This window comes from Marmota monax, unplaced genomic scaffold, assembly GCF_021218885.2.
Source record: "Marmota monax isolate L192 unplaced genomic scaffold, Marmota_monax_Labrador192_F-V1.1 WCK01_AAM20220418_F8-fsc00181, whole genome shotgun sequence".
In the NCBI taxonomy this organism is placed as follows: Eukaryota; Metazoa; Chordata; class Mammalia; order Rodentia; family Sciuridae; genus Marmota; species Marmota monax.
The window spans coordinates 1,618,759-1,635,053 of NW_026694276.1; the positions used below are offsets into that span (position 1 = coordinate 1,618,759).

General features: G+C 35.9%; 1 protein-coding gene across 1 annotated transcript in view; it reads right to left on the bottom strand.

Annotated features, from left to right (window-relative positions):
* Positions 1-8,832: 8,832 nt before the first annotated feature.
* The window catches only part of Gnai3 (G protein subunit alpha i3), a 43,325-nt gene continuing 35,862 nt past the window's right edge, over positions 8,833-16,295 (bottom strand). The window contains exons 6-9 of the mRNA XM_046467199.2: positions 15,894-16,023; positions 15,040-15,193; positions 10,097-10,309; positions 8,833-10,005 (exon numbers count right to left, since the gene is read on the bottom strand). Of these exons, the coding sequence (XP_046323155.1) occupies positions 10,119-10,309; positions 15,040-15,193; positions 15,894-16,023 (475 nt within the window). The 3' untranslated portion in view covers positions 8,833-10,005; positions 10,097-10,118. The remainder of the gene's footprint in view (positions 10,006-10,096; positions 10,310-15,039; positions 15,194-15,893; positions 16,024-16,295) is intronic.

Genomic DNA, 16,295 nt, shown 5'->3' on the forward strand with positions numbered 1-16,295 from the left:
TCTTCACCAGTCCTCAGGTAAACAGGCTTGGAATCTAGGTAATTTCAAGCAGAAAATTATGGGTCAAAATACTATAACATGAAAAATGAATCCATTCTCCAATGGATATGGAGAATGATGCGGAGTTACAACAGTATCTTGCATCATCTTTTTCAAGTGGGATAGCTGGTGCAGTTTAAAGAGTGCAAGGCTAGGACTCATAACATCCAGGTTTCAGTACTGACTCTACTTAATACAAGAATTGATTACTATGAACTCTTCGTTTCTCTAGGCTTCAAATCTCTCATCTATAAAAAGAAGCTAACTTCGCAACCTATTTCACAGGGTTATTCTGAGCAGCACAAACATTAACTGAAGGGAAGGCACATAAAACATGCTATGGTTAATCACAAAAAGCAAGCCCATATAAATCTGAAAAATTTGTGAAATTCACCATCTGGCTTTTAAAATAAACTATCTCAACAAACTCTACCCCAAGTAAAACAGCAAGCCTTCCCTACAGTCCACCAAAAAACTATTTAATACAAAACTTGAATAAATCTACCAGCCCCTTTTTACTAATAGATTTCTATGTGCCTTAGCTCAAAGATACAGATCGCTGGGTAAGAAATGTGAGGTTTTTAGTTTCTAAGGCACACATCCAAAAATGATTATCTTTAATAAGCACAGCTTATCTCTCTGCCCTCAGGCTGCCAAAAAGACCGTTTCCTATATCTCTATTAATGACTGTTCAGCTATATAAGATACTTTATGACTAAACTTGGAGGACATCAACATACTCCCACTTAAGAGGATTTTATTGCTGCCATTTCTCTATCATAGAATTTAGAAGTGAGCAATTTTTAATTTCTCATTTCAACTGCTGCATGTTTCAGGAGAACAAAAAGGCAGCTGAACTTGCTTTAGGCACTGGAAATCTTTGCTGTTAGGTTCATGTGATACTGGCTGAGAACAATATTTCCCCAAACCCACCAAGGAGTAAATTATTCCTTTGAACTCCTTTGAGAGGAAACAAAGCTTGCATTTATCTTGACAGGAGGTGGTGAAGTCAAGTATAGATTTAGCATTTACAACTCCTAGTGAGAAAAGCTCTTGGCAACCAAGATTTAACATATAAAAGAAAGAGTCAATTAAATGAAAATCTGCTCTGTGCCAGAAACACCCATTCACACTTAGGCTGCTACTATCAATATTAATACTAGAGAGGCATATAAGGCTTGATATACAATGAAGAATAAATCTGCAGCTGTTAAAATTGAATCCAATTAAGTCTTTCTAATTTCCTTTAAAAACAACTCATGAGGGAAATTACGGGAAAAACTAATCTGGCCATATCTACTGACAATTAAAAAACTTAAGCAAGGATTTTGAGTCTGTTTTGTTATTATGGATCCCTCTGGCAGTTATGATGAAACCTATGGACCTCTTAACAGAATATATTTTGTTTGTTTGTTTGAAATGAGGTCTCTCTATGTTGCCCAGGCTGGCCTCCCACTCATTGGCTCAAATGATTATTCTGCCTCAGCCTCCTAAGTAGCTGAGACTACATATATGAGCCATAGCACCCAGCTCAGAGTATTTTTAAATACATAAAACACTGAGAATTACAAAAGAAACTAACATACTAAATACAGTCTATGTATAGAATCCCTGGATCTCTGAAGCCTCAGGTTAAAGAACCCTTAACTATGATCTTGTCTATTCAGGCCCACAATGCCATTTGTTCCATTTCTATAGAGTATGGTCGCAGATTTTCATTTTAATTGTGCCAGCCTGTTAGCTGCTTCTTCTCTCTTTTTTTTTTTATTTTCTTAGTTGTAGCTGGAAACAAATTTCATTTATTTATTTTTACGTGGTGCTGAGGATCAAACCCAGTGTCTTATGCACGCAAGGCAAGTGCTCTACCACTGTGCTCAACCCCAGCCCCAGCTGCTTCTTATTAGCTTTTCCTTCATCCTTGAATCTATGAATAGATTATGAGTCAAATTACAGAAGTCTCAACCAGGTTGCTTGGTTATTAATATTCATATAGAACCTTCTCTCCAATACCAGTATGGAAGCTGAGCCAGAAGAACAAGTCTTCTGGAAGAACAATTAAAGCACCTCTTGCAGAACAAAACAGGATTGTTATTTTAGTTCTCTTTTCTGACAGATATTCAAACTTTTAACTGCTTTATAAACAAATTCACATAAGTTATTATCAAAAAGTGGAGGATGGGGGAGAAAGAGCAGTTCTTAAAGCAAGAGTCCCACAACTGTTGACAGGATCTGGTTACATTTATCTTAGAATGTTTTCTTTCTTTTTCTTTTTTTTTCTAAAGAGAGAGAGGGAGGGAGGGAGGGAGGGAGGGAGAGAGAGAGAGAATTTTAATATTTATTTTTTGGTTTTTGGCGGACACAACATCTTTGTTTGTATGTGGTGCTGAGGATCGAACCTGGGCCGCACGCATGCCAGGCGAGCGCGCTACCACTTGAGCCACATCCCCAGCCCTTCTTAGAATGTTTTCAAGTTAAAACTACTTTAATGAGTATACACAAAATAAAATTTTGCTGCTCTGGGCACCCCCCTTCACCTATACTTTAAAACCAAGTAAAACAAAAAGTCTGAAACTCCTGGCCCAGAATGGGCTCTCCTCCAAGTAAAGGTAAGAGGGCTTCTTCAATATTTTCAATAAGCTTCCCCAAACAAAGCAAATTAATCTCTTATCCCAGCTTAATTCATCAAGCCCAGACATCGTTCGCAAATCTTGTACTGTGTAAAACTGGAGAAAGTGCGTTTGTACTTCTACACAAATGGCTTATTTTTATCTCATGGACCCTTTGTGTGCATGAAAATTTTTTTTTCTTTTGCATAAAATGGCTATTAAGAAAGCTCAAATTAAATCTATGCCATTTAGTCTATCATTATTCTTCTTTTACCTCATTTTAAATTTACATTGTACAGTACTGAATTTTACATACCTTTCTTTACAAGCCATCTGAAATTATTTTCTGTAACAAACTCATAAACACAGATTCAACCCTATTTTCTTACACTGCAACCTTAATTCTTAGAATGCTAAAGTCAGAAGGAACTTAAAAAATATTCTGGGCCCATTATTAGCAATTTATAGGTATGAAGTTCAGGCCTGGAGAGGCAATGTGTCCTTATCAAGATCCACACTGCTAGCAAGTAGAACTTGAACTCTAATTGCTCTTCTGAATCCAAAGCAAGTGGTCCTTCTACAGACATTGCCATCAATAGCCTATCATATACTATAAAATCAATTTCCCATTCTTCTAAACTACTCTCAACAAAGTCTTGGTTAACTTTTAGTTACGCCACCTCCAAATCATTGATATTTAACAAAACCATCTGAAAACTAAGAAGTAGAGGTCCCAAAATGGAATATGAAATTAGTAAAAAAAAAAAAAAAAAAAAAAAAAAAATCACAAAAATATAAACAAATTAGTCTGTTGAAGGCATAATCTTCTGTTCATATCCTTAGAGGCAGACACCATAACATTCTTCCCTACCACAGACAATAATGACAATAAACCAAATATAAATTAGGCTACATTTCACATATATCTAATGATAGTTTCTCCATCTTAACAAAATTCAATACGATTGACACAAAAAGACAAATATTACATGATTCCACTTATGTGAATTACCTAAAATTCAAAGAGAGGGGTTGAGAGGTGGGAAACGTAGAGTTTTAAATCAAAATGAAAAAAATTCTGGAGATGGAAGGTATATTTTTCATATACTTAAAAATGATTTAAGTGGTAAATTGGATATTACATATACTTTACTTAACATGAAAAAGAAAATTTAAAATACTGAATTTTTAAATTTAAAAAATGGAAAAGACAGAAGTGTGCTTTTATGTTTTCTGTGAATAAAGGAACAGTGGATAAAAGAAACACAATAATTCAGTCTTAAAAGCAATATAAAAGACACATTTACTTGTAACAATTCCTACTCTGATGATAAAATTCACGTTGTTCCCCCCACCAAATAGTCCAAATCAGAGTATTATCCCCCATCCCCAAGGTAACAACAGCATTCAAAGCCCATTCTCTACTTGGAGATATGCCGTAGACCAAAGTGTGCTGGCCATGCTGGGTGGAGAAGGTGGTGAAGGGTGAGAGCTCTTACCTCCCACTGCCCTCTCTACCCGGCACAGCCCCCGCAGCACAGTTTCCAGCAGGACTTCCATGTCGGGCGAGGGACTGCAAGTGTGCCAAAGCCTCTGGTGGTCCTGCTCTGTAATATGTGAAGACGTTTCTGTGAGGTCAGACAGACACATTGGAGACTGTGGGAGGGAACTTTTCTGCCTTTTGGCTATGAAAAAGTAAGCACCAGTATGAACAGAAAAGAAAGAATTGATTGATATGTAAAACAAAGCAACCCAACTTTTCACCCTGCCTCACGAATTTAGAGTAATTTATAGTTCACTTTCATTTCAGGTCTTCAGAATGACTATGAGGGAAATGCTACAAAAAGACCACCAGCTACAATGAATACATTTGTTGGTGCTGCCACAGGATGTTAACTTTTCTGCAGTGCAGTATAATCCTGAGTATCACAAAGAACATTATAAAACATCTTCAAATGTATTATTTCCATTTGATCAGAACCTCAGATTATAGCAGGAAGGAATAATTTAGTCTAGTCCATCTTTAGAGAACAGATGAGTGATATGACTAAAAGTAACCTATGCAAGGTTTCATGGCAAATAGCAGAAAAAGGACAAGAACCCATCACTCCGAACAACTTTCAATCTCATAAGACTTTCAGAGGTTTCTGCACCTTTATCCTAGATGAACAAGGATAAACAGAAAGAACAGGTAACTTCTTGTATTCTAACTACTGGGAATCTCTCTTGCATATAAAAGTCTTTGGGGTTATTCTGGATATTCTGAATATTAAGGTCAGAGGCAGAGGCTAGGAGCAGACAATTAACCAGGTTGTACAGAATTAATATTCCAGCTGTCAAAGATTTTAACAGTTTAGTTAGTGAATAGCTAATATATTTAGATAGTGTATCCCACAGCATATTTTAATATTTGATTATTTCTGCCATCTTATGATTACCACTAGATTTCAGGAAAAGAAAATATTACTACTGGACAAAGACTTTTTACATTTGACCCATTAATAGTTTAGAGCTAGCCAGTGTTGCTTTATTTCACCAACTCTAAGTGACTATTCATATTGTTACTAATAATCACCTCTGATACAGGATTTTCTTGTCTTTAATTTGATGTACATCTTTCAATCTTTACTGCATAATAAATGCCATGAAATAAATGAAATAAAAATGTTCAGATACTGGTTTCTTGTTTTAATTTTGTATAAAAACTAAATTCTCTATATCTACAATGTAGGAATGTCTTTCACAACCAGTCCTCAGACTAATTTTTCTGTTGGAAGGCACTTTAAGTACAAAAAGTACTTCTTATTGGCAAACAGAAAATAACTCAGTCACTTTACTAGTAATTTTAAGGTTATCCATGTACTACTGTTTAACATTTGTGCTGATTTTAACCCAGACACTAAGGAGACTGAAGCAGGAGAATCAAAAGTTCAAGGCCATCCACAGTAACTTAATGAGACCTTCTCAAAAATAAAATTTAAAAAAGGGTTTGGGATATAGCTCAATGACAGGCATCCTTGGGTTCAATCTCTAAAACTGAAAAAAAAAAAAAAAAAAATCTGTCCTGGTGCACACCTGTAATGCCAGCTACTCCAAAGATTGAGGCAGAAGGATAAAAAGTTCAAGGCCAGGCTAGGCAACTTAGTAAGACCCTACCTGAAAACAAAAAATAAAAAGGGCTGGAGGTGTAGCTCAACACACTTACCTACATGTACAAAGCCCTGGGTTCAAACCCCAGCACCACACAAAAAGAAAATAACCGCTGTGCCCTTACTAGTTCTAAAGTATGTTATCCTCAGCAGAAGTAACTCATAAAAGGCAATGACAAAATTGGGGGGAAACTTTTAAAAGCTATACAAAGATAAGGGAACAAAGACCTTGATCTAGAAGTTACTTCCTTACTGCCTCAAAAAACCTTTTTACTCCCAGATAGCTGGCAGAAAAACCAACATCAATTTCAGACTTCTAGACAACCAACTTTTTGCTCTTGTGATTACGAGAACAATATAACAAAATATGATGGTCATAAAGCTATGTGGAGAGCTGTGCCTGTTCAGGTCAGATCTGATTTGTATTATGAAGTCTGAAATAGAACCCAATGATTACCTGGTAGCACTGGTAAATTAAGATAACTGTTCTTAAAGCATTACATAGGAAAGGGAAAGGATTCCACAAGCAGTAACACTGAAGGAAATCAGTGCTGCTGAGAGGACTTTGTTGTTATTGTTTAACAACTGAAAAGGGAGAAAAAAATCAAGGGCAGGTTTTTAACTGAAAGGAAAGACTAACTTAAACTTACATGTAACTGCAATACAACAAGGACTTCTGCAACATGAAATTCCAGAACTATGTCATACAGGTTAAACAAATGGAGAAACATATGAAGTGACCAATCAGGCCATGAAAGCAAAATCCAAAATAAATCTCAGTCAAAACAGGAGAATAGTGACCAGGATATAAGAATATAGGACTGCCAGAAGCAGTGGCGCATGTCTGTAATCCCAGAGGCTCAGGAGGTGGAGGCAGGATGATCATGGGTTCAAAGCCAGCCTCAGCAAAAATGAGACACTAAAAAACCCAGTAAAACCCTCTCTCTAAATAAAATACAAAATAGGGCTGGGGATGTGGTTCAGTGATCAAGTGCCCAGGAGTTCAATCTCTGGTACCTCCCCATCCCAACCCCTGTCCAAAAAAAGAATACAGGGTGAGTAATAATTTAGAATAAACAGATTTTTTAGTCTAAAAATGTACATGTTACATATGAACACATGTGAACATAAAAAAAGGTTTTTAAAATTTTGTTTCACCTATGATAATAGCACCTTGTGAAAAATAACAGTCTACCAGAAAAAAATAATAAAGTGCTATATTGAACTAGAAATTTAGAATCTGAACTGTCCCAAGATGATATCATCATTACCTACTGATGAATAATGGGCATTGGAATTTTCATTCCAGGAGGTGGAATCAATCTAAGCTTGAATTTGTAAGTTTAGGGAGGCCTGTCCATCAAGAAGAATGCATCTCTCTGTCCAATGTTTAATCAGGAGAAGAAGTGGCTATCCACAAAATTACTGTTGCAATCCTTCCTTCCAGGGTGTACTTTTTAAGAAAAAAAAAATATTTTTTAGTTGTTAATGGACACAATATCTTTATTTATTCATTATTTTTTTAATGTGATGTTGGGGATTGAACCCAGTGTTTCACACATACTAGGCAAGTGCTCTACCACTGAGCCACAACCCCAGCCCTCCAGGGTGTATTTATGGTTCAAACTTTAATTTTCTTAATTATGCCAACTTCTTAGATGGTCCAAAAGTCTGGTCACCCAAATTCAGAAATATTATCCATTACAAATCTCTAGCATTCTGGGTTGGGGAGGAGAGTAACTTTTAACTTCTCTGATTAAAAATTGCAATCTCTGTCCAGGCTAGTAGATGTGATGTTTCCCCCACATTTTTGGCTCTGTTGTAAGAAAAGATTTTTTATTTCAAAATATTATTTAGTAATTTGAATGCCTAGCTGATAAGAATCATCTTTTGAAAGTTACAGATTACTACTCTACCAGACAAAATTCAATCTTTTCAGATATGTCCAGGTGATTTTGACTCAAGTCATACTTGAAAACCGCTGGCTTAAACTGCCTCTCATCTATTCTCAAGGGATGTATATTTAGATAAGTTACTTGAGATGGTATGGTAGGAATGATCTTCAAGCAAATAGAGACTGTTGTCAAAACAGAAAAGTGGAGGACTGTTTTTGTTAATAGAAGGGCTTCAAAAAAAAAAAAAACCCATCAGACAGACATTCAAATGAAAATACAAAATGCATTTCAAAGTAAAATTAACTTTGGATTATCTATTATTTTAGATTTTCAACAATACCATTCCATTAAACCCAGAGTATAGAAAAACTACAAAAACAGTATTTCACTGGTACTAATTACTAAATGATCCTATATTACAGAAGAATACAGTAAGGAAAGGAAATATTTAAAATGAGTTACACCTATCAACCCATATTTACATTAAGTCAAACACCAATTGAAGCTAATAATTTTCTTTCAGATCAAGTTTTTCTACACCTAATGAAAACTGTGTTTCATAATACAGCTACACCATCTGCTTAGTTATGATTCTCCAAAAAGAATAATAAGTTTAAAAAAAAAAATTCCCACTGAAGGCCCTGAACTGCTATGGCTTGCTTTTTGAAGCAGCTTTGATAACCACCAACCTTCAATGAATAAGGCCACAGCAAAAGATGAAACAGAATCCAATTAAAAATGATTGGACCCCAAAAGGCACTGCTCAAATTACTGATTTGAAATGCTCAAAATGCATTCTCTTCATTTGCCTTTCTCCAATGGTCTGCTCAGTATTTAATGACATTTGCTGTACATTAAACAAAAAAGACCTCTAGGCTAAAGTAAATACAGCTCTATGCCAGCAAAATGCAAATCTGGAGGACAGATTATGACTGCATATTACTTGTACACAGACAGGACATATAACCTTCATCCATAAAGTCAAGATTCAACAATACTATTACACCAAGGGAATAGTCTATGAAGGAACACTTCTACCTGAACCCACTCTCAGACAAAGGCGAAGCACACTCAGCAGTGGTAAAAATAAACAGAAGACAATGCTTCCAGAAAAAAGACTGGTTACAAACAGGAGCAAACCTGGACTCTTTACTCACCATTTTAATACTGCTGCCAACTATAACAGATTAAAATCTGTACATATGACAAAGTGGAAAAGTCCTAAAATGCAACAGTTTGGGTAAAAGAACTTACTAAGGATTACTACATTTAACATTACTTCAGTAAAACAATGGCAAACAGGGGTTTGGCACCACATTTACAAAGTAAAAGCATGCACTGTTAATATACTTTATAGATGTCTCCCAACAAAAAAGACCACAGATGGAAAACAAGGGGCACCTTATATAAAACTCCCTATGACTGAGACAAACAAGCAAGAATATCAAAGTGGTCAATTTAGAGATATGTAGCAGCAAAGTCAATGGTTCTGTTTGGAATTTAGCAATTTACATTTTTAATTAATAGCTGCCCTGGGTGTGTCCATATCCAAGAAGCTGACTTGATCATACTACATCAGCATGTACCTAGTAATTTGGTAATTAGCATAAAACAAGGTTAACCTTCAACCACATAAGCTTAAAGAAAAAAGAGAGCTAGAATCTTATTGCAGACCTCTCCAATGTAATTACCATTTAGAAACCACCATAGTTTACTTTGAACATAATAGTAACCCATATTGCATTCAAAAAAGCTATATTTATAGCCCCTATAACTGGACAGAATTTTAAGTAATTATTGATGTATATTCTGACCACACCAAGAATTAAAAACAAAGAGTTCCTATTAAGAGGAATATTTTCAAGATAATCTGGTGACATCATATGCATAGTTAAGACTGTGTTTTAATAAAGATTCTCTCGCAAATAAAGAAGTAACATTTAGTAATGAGTTATTCTCTTGATGAAAAAAACTTCAGAAATGAATTACTGGTGATTTGTTAAGAAGGGGGAAAAAAAAAAAGTAAGCCACATATTGAAGTTCTGGAATGCAGCACCTCAACTTCAGATCTGCCCTAAAATTTAAGATTATAAAATCCAAGTGATGTCTTGATGATGAAACCATGCTTTACAGCTGTTCCAATTCCAATGTCTGACTTGAGTATCTCATGTCAATTAAAAGTTCCCTAATACAGAAAATTGTACTAAAGAGTGCTAAGATTCTGCATGCTTCTGCCATTCCCTGGTCCCGTCATGCTTGCAGCTGCCCCATGAGACAGCAAAAGATGTCTGGTCTCAACACTCCATACTGCTGTAGCTAGAAAAGAAGAATATTCTTAATTAGAAAAAGTTTACAAAGCCAAGAGATTATACTATAGCACTTTAGCAAAACTGTATGATGTTTTTACCTTTTACTAACATCCACCCTCTTCAATAAAGTCCACATTCCTTTAAGTTGTTTTTAATGATGACATCTGTAACAGCATCAAAAACAAACTGCACATTTTTGGTGTCTGTGGCACAGGTGAAGTGAGTGTAGATCTCCTTGGTATCTTTTCTTCTGTTCAGATCTTCAAACTGGCACTGGATGTAAGCAGCTGCCTCTTCATATGTATTAGAACCTAAAACAGATACTCAATATTATCAGTGCAAATTATAACAGCTGAACTCAATTAAGTCAGGCCATCCATTTCCTTATGAAAAAAGGAAACATGATGCAACAGAATTTTATATCTCTTCACTATATTCTTCATTAGTGCAATCTCCTATTGAAACTAAAATAAAATAATCACAAAGACTGAGGAAAATAACAAATTTTTCTATCCCCTTTCTTTAGATATTTCAGCTGAAAAAAATCTGGAAAGTATAAAAGGAAACAAGGGAAGTAGGAGGGTGCATTTCTAGAAAACACAATTGTTGAAAAGGTCAAAGAGAGCCTGTGCTACTTGGAAAGATCTTGAAATGAACAATTCAAAAGGATAAGGCATACTTCTTTTCAAAATCATCCCAGTTTTAAGAGGGCTTAGCCTCAGAGTTTTATATTTTAATATATATTATTTTGGTTGTCCAAGGACCTTTATTTTATAATTTATTTATATGTGGTGCTGAGAATTGAACTCAGTGCATCACCCTTGCTAGGCAAGTGCTCTACTACTGAGCCACAACTCCAACCCCTCCCCCCGTTTTTTAATATTTAATTTTTAGTTGTAGTTGGATGCAATACCTTTATTTTATTTATTTTTATGTAGTGCTGAGGATGGAACCCAGGGCCTCTGGGGTCAGGGATGTTGAGTAAATGAGTACTAGGCAAGTGCTCTACCACTCAGCCACAATCCCAGCCCCTAGCCTCAGAATGTTAAAAGTAATAATTTAAACAACCAAAGGGATAAACCAACAGGTGCAAAAGGTAAGGGGATCCCAATTATACACATTAAAAGGGTGAATTTTATAGTTTCTGAATTATATTTTAATAAAGCTGTTATTTTTAGGAGGGATCAGAAAACCACAAGTAAACCCTGTTTTCAGTAACATCTGTAACTTTTTCTTTTTTTGATATAGGGGATTGAACCCAGGGCACTTAACCTCTAAGCTACATCCCTAGGCCCTTTTTATATTTTATTTAGAGACAGGGTCTTGCTAGTTGCTTAGTGCCTAAGATGCTTTAGGCTGGCTTTGAACTCAAGATACTCATGCCTCAGCCTCCCAAGCTGCTAGGATTACAGGCATGTGCCAAAATATTTGCCTTTGACACCATCTTGTGCCCTTTATGGAGATAGTAAAAGTAGTTTTTTAAATCGGCTGCAAGGTCAGGGAAACTCAACAAAGCCATTACACACTTTTATTCCACTAAACCAGAGGTTGTTTTCAATGACATCAAGCATGACCAAAAGTATCAACCACCAAGAATACAAAGAAAATTTGATAACAATGAAGAATTTATCAAAGAAAGAAAAATTAAATAAAATATTTAAAGAACTGAAGGAAGACAACTTTGTAAATGTCTATAGTAGGTTTCTTGAATTCTGTAGGAAACCCACAGTAAATTAAAGGACACAAATGAGTGACAAGTAAATTATATTCGTCAAAATGGGTAACTGGTAAATCAGGACTAGGAAACCCACAGTAAATTAAAGGACGCAAATGAGTGAAACGTGAATCATATTCAGTCAAAATGGGTAACTGGTAAATCAGGACTATGAGAATCTTTTTTTTTTGGATACTAGGAATTGAACTCTGGGGCAGTTGACCACTGAACTGAATCCCCAGCCCTTTTCTGTATTTTATTTAGAGACAGGGTCTCACTGAGTTGCTTAGCACCTTGCTTTTTGCTGAGGCTGGCTTTGAACTCATGTTCCTTCTGCCTCAGCCTCCTGAGCCGCTGGGATTACAAGCACCACCATGCTCAGCAGAACTGTGAGAATCTTTAATGAAATCAAAGGAAATTAGGATTGTTAAATTCACAACAACAAAATGGATATGATAATGAAGGCTCTTTGCCTTGGTGAAGTCTCCCAGAGGCCCTTCATAATTAATGCTAACACTGTTACTTCAGTATGATTTCTCTTCCCATCCTAAAAACTTGGCTCCTTTCTATAAACTCATCTAATTCTCACCTCCCTCTGTTCCTTACTCTGAACAGATATCAATTTCTACTTTCTTGAGAAAATAGAGGCCATGAGATTTAAAGTATACCTCAACTTTTTAGCCTACCACCTAGTTTTAAAAGTTACCAATATCTGCTCTCTGGATTTAGAGATGTCTTTCCTTCTGTCCCAAAACCAATGACTCTGCCAGGTGAGGTAACACATGCATGTAATCCTAGCAGCTCAAGAGGCTGACTCAGGAGGATCACTAGTTTAAGGCCAACCTCAGCAACTTAGTGAGGCCATAAGCAACTCAATGGGACTCTGTCCCAACATAAAATACAAAAAGGTCTGGGAATGTGGCTCAGTGGTTAAGCACCTATGGGTTCAATCCCCAATACCAAAACAAAAAGACTACTTACACATTTTGTTTTTTTAATTATCAAGGAAAATTCACCCAACATAACAATTTTAAAGCATACAATTTCATATCATTTGATATATTCATAATGTTATACTATCATTCTTCTAATGTTTCGAAACTTGTTTTTACCTTCCAGAGAAATGCCCTGTTCCCATTAAATAATCACTCCTCATGCTATCCATATCTCCTCCCCCGGTAAACACCTACATGCTTTCTATCTCTATGAATTTAACTATTTTAGATATTCTACATAAGAGGAATTCACATAATATGTGATCTTTTATGTTTGGCTTCTTTTACTTGGTATATTTTTGACATATATCCAAGATGGAGCAACTATCAGTACTTTGTTCCCTTCTATGGCTAAATCACATTCATTGTATGTATATGCCACAATTGTTTATCCATCCATCCTTCTTAGACTCTTAATTCCTTCTTTTCCCACTTAATTTCACTAATTGCACAAAGGAAATTAGGATTGTCAAATTCACAACAAAATGGATACATACACACACACACACATATGTGTGTGTGTGTGTGTGTGTGTGTGTGTGTATATATATATATATAAAACTCACCCAACTTCTTCCAAAGTTCCTAGGCCACCTAATACACATCTCCATCTGGATGTTCCACAGATATTTCAAAATAACTATCCTAAATATGAATTCAGATCATAGCACATATATCCAATTGAGACAGAAATATGGGTTCCTTTAACTCTTCCCATTTCTTCACCCTTGCCATATCCTTTCCCTTTCTTATAGAAAGCACTTACAGTGCTTCAGCTAACAAGAGTTCTCTCCTGGGAATACCTGACTCTGACCTCCAAGTTTCATAGTGGTGAAGCCCTGGTAGTCATGTTTGAACCACCCACCTCCAATGACTAGCCCATAGATTTTAGCCTGATTGAACTATGGCCAGAATTTCTATCTCAGGAATTCAAACTTAAGGCCAAGTAATCCCAACCCAACCTTTCTAATGGGAGAAGAAACAAAAACTCAGACAAGGCCATCTTTTATTGTAAAACAAAAAGTTGATAAATAGAGAAAGAGAAGAATAAAGAAGAGATGCAGGAAGGAAACAGATAAGGATAAAGAGTACTTCCAGCATACCTAACAGCTTTATATTTCCTAGTTCCAATTCCATTCAAAGACCTATCTGTATTCTTGGCCTTGGCTTATATAAGCGATCCCTGGGTCCTCACCAAAAGTTTTTATCTATATTCTGGCAAAGTTCTTCCTAATTCAACTCCCCTATTAGCTATATTTATTATCATTTATTGCATAGTTTTTCTAAAGCAGTATTTATGCTACCTTATGCACCCCAGTTAAAATCTTCCAACTGTTCTTCACTGTCTCTCCATGAGCTCATTCCTGACCATCTAACTACTGCTTTCCTACCACTTTAAATTCCTATAATAACACAAGGTTCCAGAACAAGTCCTGTCATTTTTGTAACCTTCATATTGTCAAATATGCTATTTCCTTTTTAAAAAATGCTTTTATTCCTGTCTGCCTGATGACTTCTAATTCAACTTCTTAACAGCTCATGCAAGTGCCATTCTTCTAAGAAAAGACTATGCTGACTCCATAGGAGGGAACCACTTCTTTCTTTCTTTCTTTCTACTTCTATCAATGTACATTTTACACTGCAATAAAATTATGTTTCTCTTTCTAAAACCAGATTGAGTTTCTTGAACACAATGCATCTTATCTTTGTGAACATATACCAAATTTTAATATTTATCCTTGTTTACTCTCCTCAAAAAATGAGGTCAGAAAGTTAAGGTGAACATAGAAAACCTGATTATGTCAATAGTACTCAAGGGATTTTTTAAAAAAATATTCTTTAGTTGTCAATGGACCTTTATTATATTTATTTTTATGCAGTGCTGAGAATAGAACCCGGTGCCTCATACATGCTAAGCAAGCCACAACCCCAGCTCCTAGGGGATCTTAATCATTGTGCTTAATGCTGATACCAATACTAGTGAATACTCTCCCTAAGGGCATATATGAAACATTTAAAACAAAAAACAGGCAGGTATGGTGGCACATGCATGTAATCCCAGCTACTTAGGAGGCTGACTCAGGAGGACTGAAAGTTCAAGGCCAGCTTGGGCAATTTAGCAAGACCCTAAACAACTCAGCAAGGCCCCATCTCAAAATAAAAAAACAAAGAGGGCTGGGGATGTAGCTCAGTAGTAAAGCCCCCTGGCTTCAATCCTCAGTACCACAAAAACAAATAAACAAACACCCACAACAAAAGCTGGTTGGATGAATGTTACTGAAGAATTGACCTAAGATATGTACATCCAATAAAATCTTTCATGAACCCGTACCTGTATATTCTGGATAACAGATAGTTAATGGACTCCTCTTTATTTTTTCTTCAAAAAGGTCTTTCTTGTTAAGGAAGAGAATGATTGAAGTGTCTGTAAACCATTTGTTGTTACAAATGCTGTCGAATAATTTCATGCTTTCATGCATTCGGTTCTGAAAAACAATCAAAGGTTGATAAATCAAACCAGGATGGTGATGCATGCCTGTAATCCCAGCTACTGGGGATTGGCTTAAGCAGGAGGACTAAAAAGATGGGGACTGGCTTAATCAGGAGGGCTGAAAGCCAAGGCCAGCCTCAATAACATAGCAAGACCCTATCCCAAAATGAGGACTGGCTCTAGCTCAGCAGTTCCTTTGACACAGAACTTACAACCAAAATGAAAAATACAAAGGGGTGGGGATGTAGCTCAGTGGTAAAAGCTCAGTGGTAAATCACCCCTAGGTTCAATTTCCAGTACCCCAAAAAGAAGAATAAGTCAGGAGCAAAAAAGAGGATTAAAAAGTGGATTAATTTAATAAAAAACCAGACCAACGGGTTTTAAAGCAGTGAAAGGGATTCATGGAAATATGTCAGGTACAAAGTTGATTCAGTCCTCATTTTTATAATTATTGGTGGGAAGAAGGACAAACCAAGAAACCCATTTATCCCTGTCCACATACTCAATGAGGGCTATTACATCTTTTTAAGAGATGTAACAATTAATTTTGAAAATCTACTCTCACTGACACACAGAAAAACTAAGGATCTTAAGTTTTGCTTTAGTGAACAAATGGATACACTCAGTTATTATGGGAGTTACTTTCCATTTCCTGACTGCATCAGACAGGCTTTTAACTAGAAGCTTCAACATACCATCTCCTCATCCTCAGCCAGAACAAGGTCATAATCACTGAGGGCCACACAGAAGATAATTGCTGTTACCCCCTCAAAACAGTGAATCCACTTTTTTCGTTCTGATCTTTGGCCACCTACATCAAACATCCTGAGCAAAGAGAAAAAAAGCACAAATTCAACAAGATCACATTTATACAACCCCTAAACTGTAATGATTAAAAATCTTTCCATTATTACATATTCAAAATCTCACTTGTAATAGAAAAGACAAACAAGGAGCAGATAAAATGTAGTCAAAATAATTATCTGTGACTAAAAGTTAAAAAGAGCAAAAAGAGAAAATAAAATTTAGGAATAATTTAAACTCTCATTTAGATAGATAGCTGAGGTTCTTCCCTATAAAATCTTTTATTGGACATA